This window comes from Gadus chalcogrammus, chromosome 7, assembly GCF_026213295.1.
Source record: "Gadus chalcogrammus isolate NIFS_2021 chromosome 7, NIFS_Gcha_1.0, whole genome shotgun sequence".
NCBI classification, from domain to species: Eukaryota; Metazoa; Chordata; class Actinopteri; order Gadiformes; family Gadidae; genus Gadus; species Gadus chalcogrammus.
The window spans coordinates 16,332,953-16,354,443 of NC_079418.1; the positions used below are offsets into that span (position 1 = coordinate 16,332,953).

Consider the following 21,491-nt stretch of genomic DNA (forward strand, 5'->3'; position numbering starts at 1 on the left):
TCTCAACTAGTTTGCATTGAAGGTGTACACTAATGAATGACTGATTTCAATCTCTGATTAAAAAATATACATACATATAAAATGGCACCAATTTACATTTACATTTAGGGCATTTAGCAGACGCTTTTACCCAAAGTGACTTACAATAAGTACATTTGTCAAACAATATATCGCTGTCAATACAGTAAAGATGTTCATAGAGCTAACAATCGCTAGGCTAACCCACTCCCTGTGTACAGCAGGGCAAGCAGCTACTGCAGATGTGACGCAATAAAGTACTATGAATAAGTGCATTATAGATTAAGTGCGTACAATAAGTGTGTACATTATGTAGTGCAATGGTATTCTTAAGTTGTTAACCTGTGAAAAACGTCCCTTCAATATTCACTTCTTGCATATTGCTCACAACTGCTTACTCAGTAAACCATTTAAAGTCAGGTCAAAACACTTGCATATCTAAGGGATGCATCTCCTACACATCTACTGAACCGCTCAGGAAAATGTCAACACGTGTGTTAATATACAGTATATCTCTAAGTCAGCTAAGACTCAGTATTGAGGGGTGTGGTCTGAACCTAGCTAAGAGGGAAATAGACTCCACCAATTTAATCGGCTCGAAGGAACCGAAGGAAAGCGATACACAAATGAGGTGAGTTTGCAATGAACTTTATGGAACAACATGATGCTGATGCTTAAAAGCACACCTGGATAACCCTTGATAAAACAACCAGAGGCGACGGACGTCTCTTGTCCATCACTAGCCAAGCGAGATCACTGGGCGTGGTCCTGCAGCCATCCCCTCAGGTGTTGCACCTGCGCTGTGACGCTGCTCCGGGCCGTGCCACCGGGGGCGCTGTACTGCTCCACACTGCTGCTGTAGTCCCACACGGCCGCCACGTCGCGGTCAAACAGGGGGCTGGAGCCAGGGGGGAGAGGTGCTCAGTAAACAGGCCGGAGAAACAACAGTAGTCTCGTAAACCAAAAGACGGCTGGACGTTGTTCGGGACTATCCTGTGTGTGGACGAGTCACCTTATAGCGGCGAGGTCCTCCACAGTCAGCTGGTTCAGAGGGACGTTCTTAGACTCTGCCTGGAAGACGGCTCTTCCAGAGAGTCCGTGGGCCTCTCTGAAGGGCAGCTGGAACACAACAGGGGGCAGCGTGAGCTAAACCAGGCCTCCCTCACACGCAAGGCCTTTCCCACAAGGCCCCTGTTCTACACCACGCGGACAGAGCAGCTCCTCCTGACCGGACGTGGTGGACAGCTGTAGACTAACTGGGGGGGTCAAGGAAAACTAGGGCACTTTAAAACCTGGACCCCGTTTTACGATCATTTGGCGTCTAAGGGACTAATGCAGGTAACCATTGTTGAAATTGGTCCAGTATTGAGTAACGCTGCAATCTTTTGGGGCAACTGCACCGTGTCAAGAAAGGGATCTTAAGGTGCTTGATTGGCCCCTGAAAGGCTTAGACTATAATCTCTGATTATGAAAGAAACCTGAGAGTCTCGTGAGGGTTGAGTTGTTGCAGGAAGAGATGGGAGGAAAGGTGAGTGAGAGCCGGAGAGAGGAGAGTGTGTTGGATTACAGAAAGCGTAGTTTAGTGTTATCTAAATGATTGAACATTTGATCGAGTCTAAAGCCTTCGCAATCTCACCCCAGCCCATTAAACTCACCCCCACTCCACTCTACCCCACTCACCCCCCCATGGCTCTGGCCATAACACTGTAGCACGTAAGCAAAGCGCTGTTATTCATAAGGTAAAAGCAGAGAGGGAGAATGGACCTACTCATAGAGACACTGCATGTTTAATGTTCTTAAACAGCAACACTTTACAGTTGACTTGGTTAGCTTTGGCTGACGGTTCTCACACACACACACACACACACACACACACACACACACACACACACACACACACACACACACACACACACACACACACACACACACACACACACACACACACACACACACACACACACACACACACACACGATACTCACCCCCTTGCGGACGAGGTAGTAGGCCAGGTCAGTGGCCAGCATGTCTGGACTCAGGGCTGCCTCCATCACAGGCCGGTTGATCTGAGGAGCACCAAGAACAAGCTAGTGACCAGGACACTCCAGGACTCAGGTCACAACACTGATACGCAATGGTGAGATATAAAGACCGTTCTTTATCCCAAATGCAGTCAGCTTGAAGTCAACAGGACATTAATTGGATATTATCAACTATGACATATCCCAATCTAAAAGTTTCTCGCTACTTTAGGAAGTAGAAAACATAATTCTGTAGCTGAAGCAAACAGTTTTACAATAATGCACCATGAAAACACAGATGAGGACTAGGGTTGAGCCTAGCCAGCGAGAAAAGAAGGAAGACGGACGACAGGAACGTCATCTGTAAGTGGAGAGGCTTTTCTCAGGGCCTGTAGTCCTCAGTCCTCTCAGAGTAGGGAATGGTTCCTCAGCGGCCCCAAACCTGAGTGACGTCCCTTTGGTCCTACGCCTACTTTGAGGAGCAAACGTTCTCTACAATCTGACATCATAAGATCACTCAGCACTTAAAGGGCCACAACCAGATATCTGTAAACGCCGGGTGTTTGTCATGGTGCGTTCCATCCCATCCAAACCAGTGGGACGTGGGACTTATCCTACGTCCAACTAAGAAAAGTGCCCTGGAATGCCTGTCGAAGTGGAACATCCCACCGTCGAAGTGGAACCTCCTACTATCGAACTGGGGGGTGATCGACCTACCCCCACTTCACCAAGTAGGAGCTAGTACAGTTCAGCTAGGATAAGTCCCACATCCCATTGCTTTGGATGGGCTCTGGAACGCACCATACGTCTTACCCAGATTCAGACCAGTTGCTTAATTGCCCATTCATCCTGGTGTCCTGATGGGTTAGCATTTGCCCTCCGTTAGCCACCCCCAGTGACTTGCAGAGCTACAGTAGCATAGCTCCTGTTCATGTTAGGGGAATGCACTTTGATTTCCAATGAGTTGTGAATAGTTGCTCATTCAAAACTCGTGCCATTAGCTGTATATGTTATCGATGTATCACCAATCATTTTTTTAATCTTAAAAAGTTTTGGCGCAGATGTTAAGAGTCCCTCTGAGAGGCTTACTTGCTACGGGCCGGTCGGTACGACCACAACATCAACAACAACAAACTGACCTTGAGCGTGGACATCACTCCCGTGGTCACCCGAAGCGCCCCGTGAAGGGTGTCAAAGCAGTCAAACATGGCCTCCTTGTCCTCCTGAGGGCCACAACACAGCATCACAGCCTCATTATTACAGCCATCTTGGATCGATCTTTGATCCAACCGCTAGCAGGGGGGGGGGGGGGGGGGGGGGGGGGAGGCTGAACGGCATCAGTTATGTTGAATGCAACGTTACGTTAATGGCTAGAAGAGTCTAGAAATTATAAATACACTGAAGGACATTTATTTGCACCAGACTCCAACAGCAAGCTCTGGACATTCCTGTTCACTCCGGCAGATGTGCGTACCTGCAGGTCCTTGTTGTAGGAGCTCGGTAAGCCTTTGATGGTCATCATGAACCCTGCACACTGAGACACACAATTTAAATGGTGAATGGACAGTAATGTACCCGATTACCAAGGGGGTGGCAAGGTGTGTAGAATTGAGTAGAACGGACTGGGCAGGAATTGAATATCATATTCATAATTATGTTTAATTAGTGTATAGTTCCGCCTACCACGAAAACGTGGTAGGCCTACCTATATTGAATCAACTTTCAATGAAAGTGTAAACTAACCCGTTTAAGCAAAAATTCAGACACAGATTTAAAAGAAAAAGGGTCTTTAAAACCAGGAAAGGGGGTGCATGATATTCCCATTGTTACAACCCATGCAAGCTTTGTGATTCTTTTTTAATACCGTCGTTGTGTATGAGCATTCTATTAAACGATATTGTACATGAAATCCATTTGACTTTCTTACCCAGATAGGACGGACATGGACACACACACACACACACACACACACACACACACACACACACACACAGTGGACCAGACTGGTTAAGGGAACCTGCTGAAGTATTAAGCTGGTTGCCTCTGCAGCCTCACTACTAGATGCCACTCCATTCTCCACTCAGCCCCTGTAAACCAAAGGGTCTGGATTTACATTGAGAGAAGGCATTCCGGTTCATTATGGGTCTTACTCTGCCAAGAACACGACCTGCTTTGCTCCGAATCAGTTCCAGACTGTCTGCATTCTTCTTCTGTGGCATCAGGCTGCTCCCAGTACTGCACACACACACACACACACACACACACACACACACACACACACACACACACACACACACACACACACACACACACACACACACACACACACACACACACACACACACTTTCTAAAACATTTCAATAAGGAACTGAAGAGTTCTGAAACACATTGAGGCCGTCAAACAAAGCAGTAGCCACACCTGTATGCGTCAGCGAGAGCGATGAAGGAGAACTCCTTGGTGCTGTAGAGCAGCAGGTCCTCCGCCATCTTGCTGAGGTGAGTGAGACACAGCGACGCCCAGAAGAGAAACTCAGCTAAATGGGGAGCAGAAACACAACAGGGTTTCCAGATTGCCGGTCCAGGGGCTGGTGGTTCTCAGGTGAGTTGCTAAATGAGTTACCGACGAAGTCCCTCTCGCCCGTGGCGTCCATGCTGTTGATGCTGATGCCGTCAAACTCCAACTCTACGTTCGCATGGAGAAGTAACATTAATAAATCGTATGCTGCATCATCTTAACGAAGTACATTGCATTGTCTGACTTCTTCACAATTGGCACAAAATGTTTCAAATGATCATTTTAACAATACTCCATCAACACTAGCAAACATAATCTTTTCGCAACACAAAATTATATTTCAGAAAAGTGCATATGATCACCGAGGTGATTCAGTTGGACAATATCTCAAAATGATTGAAGCTAGAAGAACATCAATTCAGCTCAATCAAGTATCATAATTACAGCCCAGACCGTCTACTGATGAACTTTAGCCTCTAAAAGGTTTGACGCAACACATTTAGTCCATCAATCAGCTGAATGAAACACATGTGTTTTATGATGGCCGTTTCTCCATACGTGCTTCCAGAGACTAAGATGTAGTGTATCCCCCCCCCAGTGGTCCCACCGAGCTGAACCCGAGCCCAAAGGAACGGGGCCATGATGCGCTCACCTTTACGCAGCAGCTCTCTGTCAATATTGAAAGGGGTTCCGGCGATCGCACCGCTGAAAACAACCCAGACGAGAACCATCAGCTTCATAGAGGAAGAGAGCGGCCACAGGGCGGGCATAAGGTGGGAGAAACCACCACACTCAGCAGGGGGGCTACCTGCCAAGAGGAAGTACGTTGGTCCGGGACCGGATCTCCTGAAGACGCTCTACATCTCTGCTGACGGCCACGGCATGGCTGGAGAGGACGACAACCAGGAGGACTAGGTGAGAAGACTTGTGTTTCAGAAAGGGGACAACCCCAGACCCCCCAATACTTCTTTACCACACCCTATACCATGCGTATGGCATCACAGGGAATTACACTTATACAAAGACCAGAGGGATTGAACTAGCAACCAGTAGGTCAGACCTTCTCCACGTCTTGGCTACTGCTGCCTCAGTGCCTCTCTCCCCCCCCCCCCCCCCCCCCCCCCAAAGGAGAAAGTAGAGGATATGCAAATCTATGCTTTTACAATACCTCAGTATCCAATGGCTCCACCTGATTGGCTGTGCTCTCTGCATGTGGGTGTAACCAGGAAACAGGACATCTATTTCTCTGAAGTGAAGACAGATTGAAATGTGGTTAAAGACTATGCTAATTATGCTAATTGATGTGCTGCTGATGTGCTAATTTGAGTTATGCTAATTGATGTGTTGGGATTTGTTTGGAAGTTGGAAAACACATCAGTGAAAGAAAGCATAATATGAAATGTCTCTGTCCTTGCGTCTTGAAGGAGAGGTGGATATTTGAGTATGACGGCATGAAGGGGTTGATGATGAAGACAAAGGGGCCTCACACAGAGGCACGCTCCACCATGGTAGCAACCAGCTGCAGGGCGTCTTCCTTTAAGGTCGCTATGGCGTCACGCAACCAGATCCGCATGTCAGTCACCACCTGAGGCATGGAGACCAGGGCATTAACACCATGGAACACATGCCCCATGGAGACCAGGGCATTAACACCATGGAACACATGCACCATGGAGACCAGGGCATTAACACCATATAACACATGCCCCATGGAGACCAGGGCATTAGAACCATGGAACACATGCTACGTGGAACACATGTACCATGGAGACCAGGGCATGAGAACCATGGAACACATGCTACGTGGAACACATGTACCATGGAGACCAGGGCATGAGAACCATGGGACACATGTACCATGGAACACATGCACCATGGAGACCAGGGCATTAACACCATGGGACACATGCACCATGGAGACCAGGGCATTAGAACCATGAAGACCTGTCGAGCCTCCCGGGCTCCTCTGAACACTGTTTTCCATCACATTGTGAACAAACCAACCTGATCATTTCTGCTCCGGCCGGTATGTAATTTCCCAGCAGGCTCTCCAATCAGCTCCTGTACATTAATATGAAAAGGGTTGTTTGCGGTTGTGTCGTTTCATAATCTGGGTCTCTTTTGCCCTTTTCTGGGCTCTCCCTTCATAACTCATGCATCTTACATACAACACATTTAACAGTCAACACCATGGTGCCTGGCTCTTCAAAACCGTCAACAACATGGAGCCTGACTCTTCAGAGCAGTCAACAACATGGTGCCTGGCTCTTCAAAAGAGTCAACACCATGGAGCCTGGCCCTTCAGAACAGTCAACAACATGGAGCCTGGCTCTTCAGAGCAGTCAACACCAAGGTGCCTGGCTTTACCTTCAGCCTGCGCTCGTTGGCTGTGTGGATGTCCTCATCTCCTGGCTTCACCACAAAAGCTCCCTTGGCCCACTCTTCAGAAATCTAAGACAAAACATATAAACATTTACTTGATAACAACCCAGGGAATTACCAGTGCATCTTAATAAAATTAGCCATAATCATCAAGATTAAAATAAGTAAAGGCTTGAAATATTTCACTTTTGATGTTATGAATCTATATATTATACAAGTTTCACTCTTTAAATTGACTGATTGAAATTAATTAACTTCCCACAATATTCAAATGTATTGCACCTGTAGAAGGCTACTGGTAATTGTTGAGTTTCATATTCGTTTAACATAATTTTCAGAACGAAGCTTAATATATTGGACTACCAAAAATATTCTGACAATCTGTATGCAAGTGAATCAGTTGGCTAGAGGCCACCTGCTTCATCACATGCTGATGCTATTGTTCACTGCATTCTGCATTCTCTACACAACAGAGAGGAGAATTCTGTCAATGAGCACATACATTGAGTAACCTGGGAGATATTGTTTAACCGCTGACAAAGACTGAAGTATGTTTGCAGAACATGGTTAAAGAACACAAAATAAAATGAATACTGGCCAGTCTTCTTCATTTTACGTTTGATTCCAACTAACAACATAGTCCCATAGTGTTGAGTCCATAACATAGATTGTAGTAGAGATGGTTGTATTATTAGGGGTTTTGGAATACAATAGTAAAAATGACACTTTGTATACAATGAGTAGGTCCACATGAGTTTACCTGTTCCATCCCATGTAAAATACTGTTCATTTCCTCCGTGGTGACCAGCTCGGCCTTTTCCAGTGCTTTGACATATGCCTTGCTTCCTCTGATGTCCGCATCCCACATCCTCTGGTCATAGGCGATGGATGCATTGAACTTCTCCATGATAGGATCAGTGTTTCCCACAAAACGACCGCCCCAAAGTTTATTTCCCTGAAAAGATTCAGCAGCTAAATGTAAAGTAAATCAACATGGTAATCAGCACTAGTATAATGAGGATAAGATATCCAGGCATTCTCAGTTTACTTAGTCAGCATGTGACCAGCTGTGTACTAAAATAACGAGCCACAATGTACAAATCCATGAGGATATGTAAACAAAACATAGCCATCGAACTGTTGCTCCTTCATACGTACCTCTGAATTCGCCATTTAGCTTATTGTGCAAGTATTTTGTCCACACCAGAAACAATAACTATGGGGTGTGTTAATGTGAATGCAAGGAGTTCCTCGGGAAGGGGGCTCGGGCGGGACTCTCTAAAATAAATCGACGCCACTTCGCCCGGGGCGGGACTTTACGTCCTACGTCACTCACTATGGGTGTGCTGTGCATGTGTTTACGGGCTATGGGGCGGAACCTCGGGAAGGGGCGCTTGTTTCACCCGAGACACTTTAAAGGGGACATTACACCCCCTGCGACATGGAAGTGTAAGTTGATGTTTTCTTGCGTTTTTTCGAAGATTCAAATAAGTATTTTATGTCCACTATGTCTCAGATGCCTAGGCCCAGATGATAACACCCTGCAGGAGGAACAGATATCCATATTATGGGTCGTTATCGATGCATGTTTTGTTCAAATGTGGTTCAAGTAGATGGCATTATATTTTAAACCATTTCGTATAATATATTATCCATGTATGTGGGATGTAGTTATAGCTCAGAGTATAAACAAGGGTCTAATAAAAGATGGTGCTAACCAAAACTTTAAATTTGACTCTCAAAACCAGATGTGTTAGAATGTGACGTCATGTTTCGCTCCTGCATTTCTTTGAATTCCCCAGAAAGGATGCCAATGCAGCCATGCTCAGCAACTTTGAGGTAACATTCTATGCCTTTTGATCTTTTCGTGGAAAATATGTATGTACATGCCATATAAAACAAGCTACCTTCCCTACCATATCTAACTAATAAGCCCAAACTTTGTATAAATTCTCTTGCACCAATTTTTTTCTCTAAGGACACTAACCACGAAACCTAACACTACAACACTGCCATGGCTCCTTTTCCTCAAGATAGACCACCTCACTCGTTGAGTAGGGAAATAACTGCTCCCCAGCTTCCCCCCCTTCCTGATGAGCTATGTTCTGCCACCCCTCTGTATTGACACGTAACGAGGCTCCTGGCCTAGACCATTAGAACCACTCCTAATGGGACCTTTTTCTCCCTTACGCACCTAAATAGTTGCAGACCATAGGAATCCCATTTACCGTATTTAAAATCCTTTGATTCCTGTGATATCAATGTGATATTTCCCTATAAAAGTCATGAACATTCATTCTCTCTCTGAAGATGCTTTGTGATTGCTGCCTGTGTCTTCCCACGATAATATTTTTCTAAATCCAATACTTTGCTGTGAAGCAGTCCCCCCAAAAGAGATACTCTTTCAACACACCATCACCTGGAACATCCGATCCCTTCTGCTGAAATGTTGGCTATGGTTGGACCCCTTTACTGCCGTGTGTAATCCCCTCATGCAAGCCAACACTGAAGTGGAGGTCTGATTTTGCTGTGGCTGACAGGTGTTCAAGCTCCTGACTGACCTCAAGGAGCAGAGGAAGGACAGCATGAAGAACAAACATAGTGCCGGCCAGCAGAACCTCAACACCATCATGTACGAGGTATGTGCACCTGCTCCTCTCCCCCTGCTTTCAGCATGGCACCCATGCAGAGGCCTCACCGCTGTGCCCTGATGTCCTACACAGACGCTGAAATACCTCTCCAAGACCCCCTGCAGTCGGCAGAGTCCGGAGACGGTCAGGGAGTTCCTTACTACCATGATGCCCCACAAACTCACAAAGTAAGACTAGGTCAGAGAGTTCCTCACTACCATGATGCCCCACAAACTCACAAAGTAAGACTAGGTCAGAGAGTTCCTCACTACCATGATGCCCCACAAACTGACAAAGTAAGACTAGGTCAGAGAGTTCCTTACTACCATGATGCCCCACAAACTCACAAAGTAAGACTAGGTCAGAGAGTTCCTTACTACCATGATGCCCCACAAACTCACAAAGTAAGACTAGGTCAGAGAGTTCCTCACTACCATGATGCCCCACAAACTCACAAAGTAAGACTAGGTCAGAGAGTTCCTAACTACCATGATGCCCCATAAACTCACAAAGTAAGACTAGGTGTCTATGACGTTGCCTGAAAACTAAATATCAAACGAAATTGTAAAACAATCCTGGACATTTTGAAAAATTGTTATTTGTATTGTTTTCTTTGTTTTTTATTCTTGCTAAAAAAAAGGAAGTTTGGATAAAGCAAATAAACTAGAACCATCAACAATTGTGCTGATGAAATTTAAGATACGACTTGGGCAACTTAATATGCAAGCTTGAAATATGTGGCATAAGCATTCTGCATTGGGACATATTTGCAGAGCCTCATAATTGTGTTCTCAGAGCGGAGAAACTCCAGCTGTTGAACCACAGACCTCTGACAGCAGTGGAGATCCAACTGGTGAGTAACTTCTAATCAATATAAGTTGCTGTAAGATAATGTTCTGAATAGGAAGCTGAACTTTGCAAGAAAAAAATAAGAAAAATAAACCTAAAAACAAACCCTTTCTGCTCCCTGCCTACGTGTCTTCGACCTGAACCAATTACTAATCGCTGACTGATGGCATTTCTGAAAGATTACACTCAAATTATAGCTCTTAAATCTTACCTCCCACCTTTTTAATATTCCACACAATCTATGCATTCAATCATTGGCTCCTCTATAGCAGTACGCCTATTCTGAAATGGGGGTACTCAAGACAAGACAAAACAACATTAAGAAAATGGGTAAGTGGATGAAACGTAAGTGACAAGGAAAAAGGAGATTCTGTGTAAAATAAGGCGCATCCAGAAAAACCACAACGTCCTCAGTTACAGGAGGAATATATTTGAATGGGATTCCCCTCTGCAGGCTCTGACCCTCCTCTGAGTTGCGCTTATTTAGTGGAAATTTAGAAATTAGCCAGTTGAACAGTTGCAGCACAGGCCAATGTTTCTCACTAAATTTAGTATTTGCACCCTTTTAATGGTCATGTCTACACTGCCAAATAGAACACGCATACATTATTTGTGTTAATGTTTATCTATTTATTTCTAATAAATGTTTTGTGCCAGTGAAGGGAGGTATTCAGCTGAACAAGTATCTTAGAGGGGGTAAACTAGTAGAAAAGTTGGAGAACAACTGCTCTGTAGGTAAAACTGAACATACAAATAAACGTTGAACAATTTCATACTTTTTTGGGTTGTAACTTGTTTTCGTATACTCACTTTAAACTGTATGTTTATTATGTAATCAGGACTTGTAATGTGATTTGGACACTCAAAACCATATACAAATATATAGCCCTAGTTACCTTGAACATGTATGCAGCTTTTACCAACCTCCGGCACCAAATCAGTATTTGTGTGGGCGTTTGGTTGAGTTGTGGCCATTGCATTAAATCCAAATGTTCTGACCATATGGATGGCGATTTGGCGAATTTAAAGTTGTTCCTCATGACGAATGGTGCACGTGTACTACGTTTCACGCATATTGTACTTTCCTAGTAGAAATTGCAGTCTGTTGAAATTTATAGTGTTTTATAGTGCTACCTATTTTTATAGTGCCACCTATAACCGAATCTGGCTTACTCATTTTACGAGTTCTACAAGCCTTACGTACATAACATGTTTGTCAAATTTGGCTAAAAAACGAATGCAATAAGATTTCGTAGGACACCATATACATTCAAATAAATGCAGAAAAAATATGTCCCTGGGTATGCCTGCAGGGCGTCCTTGATCTCGGGGAGCGCAGGTAGCCACCCGCTCACTCTCTTTGGGGACTCCTCAGATGGTGGAGGAGAGTGAAGAGCGGCTGTCAGAGGAACAGATCGAGGAGCTGATCCAGACGGTCACGAGCGCCCTCCCCGGGGACCCGGAACAAGAGGGCGCCGCCTCGGCGGAGGCAGACGTGGACCAGGGACTCTGACCAGCTCACCTCCTGGAGGGACACGTTCTACACTCTCATTGGGTTCATTTGTTTTCTACTTTCCATTAGCGTAAAATGCACAAAAGCAGACGTCAAAAGAATGGAAGATTTTTTTTTCTCCTCCTAAGGTTGCTAAAGCTTGAAGTGAGTTTATATTAATGAATGTTTGTATGTAATTTCTGGATAATAAAAACTGTTAGCAAAGTCGTGGTGCCATTGATGGGTTATTGCCGCCAGCGGCTCCGATAGAAATGAGTCGGCGTCACTGAAACCCGTCAGGCTGGGAGTGTTGCCTGAAGGGAAGTGTGGGACTGCGGGACTGCACCACAGCGCGTCTCTGGCCCGTTACTGCTGTGAGCTTGTTCCTCTCCCCGATCGAGAGGAAACCGAATGAATAGCCACCATAACGAAAGGAAATACGAAGTATGGATAAAATAATGGAAAAGCATATCCAAAATGTATCCGTGAAGAGTCAATACCTCTTTAATAGGTCCATGGTGAAGAAGACGCCCCTCAGAGCGTGGACCTATAGGCTCAGAGCCGAACCACCTCTCCCCACATTTCCTGAACCTTTTCTTGAAGAGCAGCGATTCTAAATCACTGCTAACAGCTTCCGGACCAATTGGAGCGGTTTCGAAGAGTTAAGTGTTTTTTTATTTGCTTGATCTTATGTCATTGTAGGCCTACTGCAGAAAAAAATAATTCACCTGTTGGTTTAATTCATTTCTAAAATCCATCAAATTGGGAAAGTATTAGTAGCCTTTGTGAGGGTTCAAGAATCTTTCAAGATTTTCTGCATTTTGATTCTTTATTCAACGTTACACAGCTAAAATCACGACGTGAGTTATTTTAAGTTGTTTGCACTTCTGACCATAGACAGATGTCTATGCTTCTGACAACTTACGCGTTGGCGGGCTTTTTTGAGGTGCGCGCCTGAGCCCTTTGAGCAAGCGCTTTATCCACTTTTGGCGGCAGTGTTGCAAGATTGGGCGGTTTCCCGGCCAATCTACTTTTGATCACGTAAAATTGAATAAATTAGCATTGAGCGGGGTCATACAATTTGTGCTGGTTTTGAAATAAACTGTCTGGCTTATAATTCTTTTTTACAATCCTTTTTGCCCCTCTCCCACAAAGGTGGGAGATGGGCAACTGTCTAACGGTAAACCTAATCAGGGGCGAGGGAGGGCCATCACTCAAACCTCCGCGCCAGTTGTGGAGATTTGATTCATGATGTATAAGTGGAGCTGGCGTTGACTGACATAGTTCTCCGGTTGATGTTCTTTAATTTCTTGAAAGATGAATTCTGGTTAATGTTTTTAAATGTAGGATCATTTCATGCATGCATATTTTGCGGGTGGTTTTATTTTAGCTCATGGAAAACGTGTGTGTGTGTGTGTTTGTGTTTGCGTCATTATTCGATTCAACCTTTGATGAGGTAACTTAATCTCTCAGTCATGCCAGTGTCGTGTAGTTTAGTCTCGAACAATGAGATGGATGGAAATGCGTTTTGGTGAGAGAGCTCTAGGAAGGAGCGGGGACCTGTTGTCAACATTGATCCAACCCACGGCCACCTGTGATACTTTTACTTTTAGCTTGTTTATGGGGGATATGTTGTAAATGAAATGCACCCCACACCGTGGCATTATACTACATGCCTCTGAGAAGCTAACGGTTAACGGTCTCTCGGACGCGGACCCGTCCCGTTAAGAACCCCACGTGCGTTCGGTGCAGAGTGGAACGTTCACAAACTGCTTGGCATAAACATTCATAAGCAAACTTTAACCTTACATTAATAATGATCATGCTGTCAGAAAGCTCTGTCTCATGTGGTCAGTCTAGTTGAGGTCAATTAATCTGAGTAAACTCATCTCATTTCAGCATAATGCCGCCCAAAAAGAGAAGAACACCCTCAACAAATGGCAATATAGAGAGGTTTTTTAAAAAGACAGAAGTAAGAGTAAGTACACTACTTGACAAGGCAACATCATAACCAATAATTTACCAAGCCTTGTTATTCTAAATATCATGTATCGTCTCATCAGGAGAACGCTGGTGCGAACAGGGAAGAGGTCGGGGAGGAAGGAGTGCCAGGTGGAGGAGTCACAGGTGGAGGAGTCACAGGTGAAGGAGTGAGAGGTGGAGGAGTGCCAGGTGGACGAGTGCCAGGTGGACGAGTGAGAGGTGGAGGGAGTCAGGTGAGGTCTTATATGGATTAGTGATGATGAATATGTGAACGTTTGTGCCTTTTATCAGGCATGTTGCACATACAGTACAGCTCAGAATTAACATAACTGATTATTACTTTGAGTATTACTTTGTTTGAAATATCATAATCCCTGTTTATTTTATAGGAGAACCCTGATGCAACCCAGGAGGAGAATGCAGGGGGTGAGGTGAGGGTTTGTCTGATTCATGATGTTATGGACTAAACCATGGAGGTGAGGGTTAGTCTGATTCATGATGTTATGGACTAAACCATGGAGGTGAGGGTTAGTCTGATTCATGATGTTATGGACTAAACCATGGAGGTGAGGGTTAGTCTGATTCATGATGTCATGGACTAAACCATGGAGGTGAGTGTTGGACTGATTCATGATGTCATGGACTAAACCATGGAGGTGAGGGTTAGACTGATTCATGATGTCATGGACTAAACCATGGAGGTGAGGGTTAGACTGATTCATGATGGCATGGGCTAAACCATGGAGGTGAGTGTTGGACTGATTCATGATGTCATGGACTAAACCATGGAGGTGAGGGTTAGACTGATTCATGATGTCATGGACTAAACCATGGAGGTGAGGGTTAGACTGATTCATGATGTCATGGGCTAAACCATGGAGGTGAGTGTTGGACTGATTCATGATGTCATGGACTAAACCATGGAGGTGAGGGTTAGACTGATTCATGATGTCATGGACTAAACCATGGAGGTGAGGGTTAGACTGATTCATGATGTCATGGGCTAAACCATGGAGGTGAGTGTTGGACTGATTCATGATGTCATGGACTAAACCATGGAGGTGAGGGTTAGACTGATTCATGATGTCATGGACTAAACAATGGAGGTGAGGGTTAGACTGATTCATGATGTCATGGGCTAAACCATGGAGGTGAGTGTTGGACTGATTCATGATGTCATGGACTAAACCATGGAGGTGAGGGTTAGACTGATTCATGATGTCATGGACTAAACCATGGAGGTGAGGGTTAGACTGATTCATGATGTCATGGACTAAACCATGGAGGTGAGTGTTGGACTGATTCATGATGTCATGAACTAAACCATGGAGGTGAGGGTTAGACTGATTCATGATGTCATGGACCAATGCATGGAGGTGAGGGTTACACTGATTCATGATGTCATGGACTAATGCATGGAGGTGAGGGTTAGACTGATTCATGATGTCATGGACTTAAGGCGCGTTCATGGTCCTGGTGATAACGAGACGGCTCGCTAGTGATGACGCTCACGCTTACGTGTGTTTCAGACAGCGACAGCATGTGCACTGTTTAGAATCTAAAAGTTCTTCACAGCAGGGGTTTTTTATCGTTAAAACGTTTAAAACTGAGCAAAGTCGATGCCAACAGATGGTTACAACGTCAGTCAGTAGTTAAGTATGTGATATGATGGTTGATTCTTTTATATTGAGTGAGACGTTCATGTTCCGCCATGTTCATGCCGTCACTAGTAAACCGCACGCCACCAACTGGGCAACTCTGTTATCAAAATCTGGCCCCAGTTGCCGAACGGAAGTAGAATCATAAGAGCGTCATGACGTGTCGGTCACGAGAACTTTCCAACGTCACGAAAATGTTTCCCACATAATTTCCAGCGATGGGAAACGAACCATAAACCATGGAGGTGAGGGTTAACTGATTCATGATGTCATGAAGCGTGGAGGATGAGTGCCTACTGGTGCAATGGTACCTCAATCAATTTACAGCAGTTAACAAAAAAAAATCTTCCATTGGGACTTGGATCGTACCGAACCATACTGTACCAGACCATACCGTACCAGACCATACCGTACCAAACTGAGCTGAACTACAACCGTGTCACCGCGGCGTGCTGCGCCTGGGGTGGACAGTCTCCAACGGTTAGGAGAGATTTAGAAGAATTAACTACAGGGTATCGAATCAGCCTATAGCCCATATTCAGGGTGGGGGGGGGCTTCCCCTTATGGTAAATGTGTTGTTTCCCCCCCCCCCCCCAATACCCACTCCTCCGCCCTTCCTACAGGGGAGGGCAGCACTGACTAAGCCTATCTCTCTACCTCTGTTTGTCTTTCTAATTAGAGAACCTCCAATCTACCGGACACGCCCTCTGTGAACCCAGACACGCCCTCTGTGAACCCAGACACGCCCTCTGTGAACCCGGGCACGCCCTCTGTGAACCCGGGCACGCCCTGTGTGAAGCAGGAGGAAATGGTAACGGGAAATTTGGTTCAGGCTATTCTAATCCAGAGCATCAAAAAAAGGCAGTCTATCTTCTTTGTTTTTGTTTGGTCATTTTCCTAATCAATATTCCTTTCCACTGTTTTGAGAAACAACATCTTGATTTATGAGATGAAGTTTCACAGACCTCCCTCGTTGTCTCGTTGTTCCTCTTAACCTGACCAGCATTAACACGTTGTCCATACTCTGGTTCTTACGTAGGAAGAAGAGCAACATGGGCATACCATCTACTGGAAGTATGACAAAGAAAATAAAAAATACAGGTGCTACTGCAACAAAGCTGGGACAATCTACGAATCCCTTCAGAGATTTCCTAAATTTCAAGAGCTAGAACAAAAAAGTGCCCAAGCAGATCCCAAAAAGAAAAAAGAACTTGTTATTCTCATTTCAGTTAAGACAGCTATAAGTTCACATTTTCCATGCTCGCACATTCCTACTGAAAACCTGACCATAAAGTTCATAAATGCAAAAGATAACCAGACAACCACGGAAAGTATAAAAATAGAGAATCCTGGCGAGATTATTCGATTTTCCATAAAAACATCTGGAACTACAAACATAAGAAAAGTGGTTATGAAAAATCTTGAGCTGAAAGAAATAGTGGATGAGGTTTTGGTGTATGGGTACAAAGGTCAAACTGTAAGAGAAGCCCTGGAGCAAGATGGACGTTTTAATGACGAGGTATTACAAAGCAATTATTTTCTGGAGGACACAAAGGATGGTAATCTCACTGAAATGTCCAGCCCTGTAGATGTACTGCATGAAAAATGTTTCTCGGTGAGGCGTATTGGTAAAAACGGGACAAAACAGGAGGCAAAGTCAAGTAGGACTGCAAGCCCCAAAGGCAATCAGCCAACCCCAAATCCAAGCAAGCAGCCAAATCCGAGCGATCAGCCAACCCCAGATCAGAGCAATCAGCCAACCCCAGATCAGAGCAATCAGCCAACCCCAAACAAGAGCAGTCAGGTGTCCATCTATCAGCCTATACCGAACTCTGAGGACCTGTTGCAACTCCTTCGTTCTCAGTTTAAAGATCTAGTCAAACAAATGAAAGAACGGCAGAATCTTACTCCTATAGCTTACCGAAATCTTCTCTCTCAAGAGTTTGGGAAAAGCACAAAGTTTTGCCATGAGGTGAGAGCGATGAGGAAGTTTCTAGAGCTTGGTGATTCTGTTTGCCAGGTGAGAATAGATGTCTCGGCAGTAGGGAGTGGCTTTCTTCTATTTGGAAAGTACATCCTAACAAACGGCCACGTAGTCCTTGATGAGGCAAAACACCCGAAGGAAAAGATAACTGTTATTTTCTCCTATGAGGAACTTACAGACAGCCAGTTAATGGATGTGAAGGTCGTTGCCAGTGAGCTTTATGATGATGCTGCAGGCCACAAGCATGATTGGGCTTTGCTGGAGGTATGTGATGATCTAAATGCCCAACCAATAAAGGCAAAGCCTCTACTGAAGGACTTTGGATTGGTTACTGAAAGGGGTCAGATTTGCATCATCGGGCACCCGGAGGGGAAGGTCAAAATGATGGACCCATGCTTCACAATCCCTCTCTCTGAACGTGAAAGATTTTTGTAACTGGAAATTACTTTTCTCCAAACCCAATGGACAGGAAGATACATACCTATGAAAGCTGTTTTTATGGTGGCTCATCTGGCTCACCTGTCTTTGATGACACTTTCAAAGTTGTATCGATGCACAGTGGGGGGTTCCCCGTCGGCCAGAAACAGGTTCATGTCCTTGAGTATTCACATCCTCTGTCACTCATTACTGAACAAATCATTATTCAGATAGTGAGAGAAAGAAAAGTGCATGTGCTGTTGGCAATGATCACCTGCGTCATTCACCCAGTAGTGAAGGATAACATAAAGAAAATAGTTGAATTGAACCCCACAGAATTTGTCTGGACAGAAGATGAAATGATTAACCTCACCGAATCATTCAGTGAAAGAGACAAAGCTCTACTAAAGGGCTTTTTTGGATTTTTCTCACAGAGAGATGAACCCATGGATACCAGCAGCTAGGGTATGTTAGCTTCGTATGTATGTTATCCCTCATACTCTGGAAAATAGTCAAATACAATTGTAGCCGTTTACTCTTTGCCACTCCTTCTAGGTGGCTGTCCCTCCACCTAGATGATGTTACTGGGCTCAATCCACACAAGAACAAAGGCAGTTTAAACCAGTTTAGTGTAGTTTGAGCAATATTATGTGCAGAGCAGGTGCTCCATGCTGCCATGTCAGAGATGTATCCTGAGGGTTTGTGGAGATGTCTGGTTTAAGATGTGTGCAATGAATGCCCAATGCACCCCAGGGGTGCAGGCTCCCCCAGCCCCAGTCACATCAGTCTGACTCTGGCCAGGTGAGGCTGCTCAAATCAGCCATTAACACACTTCACAACAATCTATTAATTAGGGATGTTGTTTGGATTATAAAATAGGAATGAGGGGTGGACAGGCCAACAGTAAATCTTACAAAATGTACCTTAATGTCATTTTTCCATATCTCTTAACTTTTTCCACTTAATCTGTCATCTATATTTGTGACCAAATAACGTTTGTAAGTACTTACATAAGTAAATCATATTGAGATCAAGCAAATTGATAATTGATTATATTTGTACTCATATATATGTTTTTAAAGCTTTGACATGTTTTGTGACTTTATACTATTTGTAAATGAGTTTAAATTTGAAAATTGAAATCACGTTCAAAATCTACTATTTTATTTGTCTACATCTTTTTTGAATTTCTATTAAATGTTTCACATTTTACGCATTTTTTGTAATGCATGGTTTTTTAGACTATAAACTTGCAACCATGGTTTTAATGGATTTATTTTTACACTGATAATAAACAAATTCAATTCGGGATTTTTACTGTAGTTTTATTTTTTTCTGAAATGTACTTTGCCTTCCTTTAACATCCAACTAAATGTTAAACAATATGATAAATCATAGTGTATATATATATATATATATGACCCACAAGTGGATGTGAATCAAACGCTAATCCAAACCCTTCAAATGCTTGCTGATTCCCTCCTAGAGCTGCTCTTGTTTTCTCTTGTGTTTACAGATACAAGTATTTTTTATTATTAATTTTATTTTTTATTACATTTTTTATGGCATAGACTTGGGGGGGGGGGGGGGGGCAGGCTGAAGGTGGAAGCTCATATTGACTGTTAAAATAATGAGAGAGAGAGAGAGAGAGAGAGAGAGAGAGATATAACTATGCCAGATATAACTCTGCCAGATATAACTGCCAGATATAACTATGACAAAACTACAAACAAACATGGACTACAACTATTACAGCTGTGCCGCACCCAGGGACTGTTCATCGCCAATGGTAGATCCCGCGGAGACCCCTATGGAAGGTACACCTACAGCTCATATCTCGGCAGTAGTACTGTGGATTATTTTATCACAGACCTTAGCCCTGGGTCTCTCAGAGCTTTCACAGTCAGCCCCTTAACACCACTATCAGACCACAGCAAAATCACAGCCTACCTACATAGACAAACACCTAACCAAGATGCATTAAAACCAAACAAACTACACACTATAAACAAATGCTATAGATGGAAGAAGAGCAGTGTCGAAACATATCAGAACACCATAAAGCAAAAACACATTCAGACACTTCTAGATAACTTCCTAGACAAAAACTTTCACTGCAACAAAGAAGGGATCAACATGGCAGTAGAAAGCCTTAACAACATATTTGACACCTCAGCCTTACAATCAAACCTGAAAGTCTCAAACAGTCAATCTAGGAACAAAAACAACATTAACGATAAGTGGTTCGACGACGAATGCAAAAACATTGAGAAACCTGTCAAATCAGAAACATAGGGACCCAGACAACAACAATATCTGTCTCCATTATTATGAGACATTAAAATATTACAGAAACACAATAAGGAGAAAAAGGGACCAACATGCTAGGAACCAGATAAACCAAATTGAGGAATCCATAGACTCAAACCATTTCTGGGAAAATTGGAACACACTTAACAAACGAAAACGGGAAGAGTTAAGCATTCAAAATTGAGATGTATGGATGAATCACTTCTCCAATCTCTTTGGCCCCATTGTAAAGAACAAACACATATACAAGATAAATTACAAACACTAGAATCAGTTATTAAAGATAATCAGAACCCACTAGACTCCAATCACATTAAAAGAACTACAGGACAAAATAAGTTCTCTTAAACTAAAAAAGGCATGTGGTGTTGATGGTATTCTAAATGAAATGATTAAATATACAGATCTCAAATTCCAATTGGCAATTCTAAAACTGCTTAACACTGTTTTTAGCTCCGGGATCTTCCCCAATATTTGGAACCAAGGACTGATTAGCCCAATCCTCAAAAGTGGAGACAAATTTGACCCTAATAACTACAGAGGGGTCTGTGTCAACAGCAACCTCGGTAAAATTCTATGTATGATTATAAATAGCAGACTCCTTAACTTTCTGACTGAAAATAATGCCATAAGCAAAAACCAAATTGGCTTCTTACCAAATTATCGTACAACAGACCATATTCACATTAAGCACCCTCATTGACCACCAAATAAACCAAGCCCCCGGCATAACACTGGTAGACACTGAAATCAAATGTCTGCTGTTTGCAGATGACCTGGTGCTGCTGTCCCCAACCAAAGAAGGCCTACAGCAGCACCTAGATCTTCTGCACAGCTTATCTCAAACCTGGGCCCTAACAGTGAACCTAAAACTAAAGTAATGATATTTGAAAAAAGACCCAGCCTCAACAAATACACATTCCACCTAGACACTGTTAATCTGGAGCAAACGAAAAACTATACCTACCTTTGCATAAACATGAATGCCACAGGAAATTTCAACAAAGCTGTAAATGACCTGAGAGACAAGGCAAGGAGGGCATTTTACGCCATAAAAAGACATATTAAACTAGACATACCAATTTAAATCTGGCTAAAAATATTTGACGCAGTGATAGAGCCCATTGCGCTCTATGGCTGTGAAGTCTGGGGCCCACTCACCAACCAAGATTTTATAAAATGGGACAAACATATAATTGAAACTCTCCATGCAGAATTCTGCAAATCCATA

General features: G+C 43.7%; 3 protein-coding genes across 6 annotated transcripts in view; 2 read left to right on the plus strand and 1 right to left on the minus strand.

The window, feature by feature from the left end:
- Positions 1-17,990, plus strand: part of LOC130386609 (serine protease FAM111A-like) — a 68,162-nt gene extending 50,172 nt beyond the window's left edge. The window contains exons 1-6 of one of the 3 annotated variants that reach the window (XM_056595619.1): positions 12,246-12,569; positions 13,808-13,886; positions 13,972-14,124; positions 14,281-14,322; positions 16,229-16,360; positions 16,589-17,990. In XM_056595619.1, coding sequence (XP_056451594.1) covers positions 13,812-13,886; positions 13,972-14,124; positions 14,281-14,322; positions 16,229-16,360; positions 16,589-17,968 — 1,782 coding nt within the window. In that variant the 5' untranslated portion in view covers positions 12,246-12,569; positions 13,808-13,811 and the 3' untranslated portion in view covers positions 17,969-17,990. Of the gene's footprint in view, positions 1-12,245; positions 12,570-13,807; positions 13,887-13,971; positions 14,125-14,280; positions 14,323-16,228; positions 16,361-16,588 lie in introns of those variants that run through there. The other 2 variants (XM_056595621.1, XM_056595620.1) reach the window with 2 other exon arrangements.
- asl (argininosuccinate lyase) lies at positions 409-8,238 on the minus strand. 2 transcript variants are annotated; one of them, XM_056595623.1, is made up of 16 exons: positions 8,096-8,237; positions 7,698-7,892; positions 6,923-7,006; positions 6,560-6,616; positions 6,043-6,140; positions 5,724-5,801; positions 5,364-5,441; positions 5,208-5,260; positions 4,661-4,723; positions 4,460-4,574; positions 4,190-4,274; positions 3,514-3,573; positions 3,179-3,262; positions 2,004-2,084; positions 1,031-1,137; positions 411-916 (listed from the first exon to the last, which is right to left on the minus strand). In XM_056595623.1, exons 1-16 carry the CDS (start codon positions 8,108-8,110, stop codon positions 772-774), a joined length of 1,398 nt encoding a protein of 465 aa, XP_056451598.1. In that variant the 5' UTR covers positions 8,111-8,237; the 3' UTR covers positions 411-771. The 2 variants fall into 2 exon arrangements, with proteins under 2 accessions (XP_056451599.1, XP_056451598.1); XM_056595624.1 differs by lacking the exon at positions 2,004-2,084 and having other exon boundaries at positions 409-916; positions 8,096-8,238.
- crcp (calcitonin gene-related peptide-receptor component protein) lies at positions 8,315-12,130 on the plus strand. The gene is made up of 6 exons (XM_056595627.1): positions 8,315-8,386; positions 8,740-8,776; positions 9,478-9,576; positions 9,661-9,755; positions 10,363-10,420; positions 11,792-12,130. The coding sequence occupies exons 1-6, from the start codon at positions 8,379-8,381 to the stop codon at positions 11,927-11,929; spliced, it is 435 nt and encodes a 144-aa protein (XP_056451602.1). The 5' UTR covers positions 8,315-8,378; the 3' UTR covers positions 11,930-12,130.
- Positions 17,991-21,491: the final 3,501 nt, after the last annotated feature.

Bases quoted from the DNA above. Each gene is read 5' to 3' on its own strand.
- asl (XM_056595623.1), bottom strand. The intron at 5,261-5,363 runs GTAGCCCCCCTG...GGTTGTTTTCAG, and splicing joins AACGTACTTCCTCTTGGCAG to CGGTGCGATCGCCGGAACCC. The intron at 917-1,030 runs GTGACTCGTCCA...CCCTGGCTCCAG, and splicing joins GAGGACCTCGCCGCTATAAG to CCCCCTGTTTGACCGCGACG.
- crcp (XM_056595627.1), top strand. The intron at 9,756-10,362 runs GTAAGACTAGGT...TTGTGTTCTCAG, and splicing joins ATGCCCCACAAACTCACAAA to AGCGGAGAAACTCCAGCTGT. The intron at 10,421-11,791 runs GTGAGTAACTTC...GGGACTCCTCAG, and splicing joins CAGCAGTGGAGATCCAACTG to ATGGTGGAGGAGAGTGAAGA.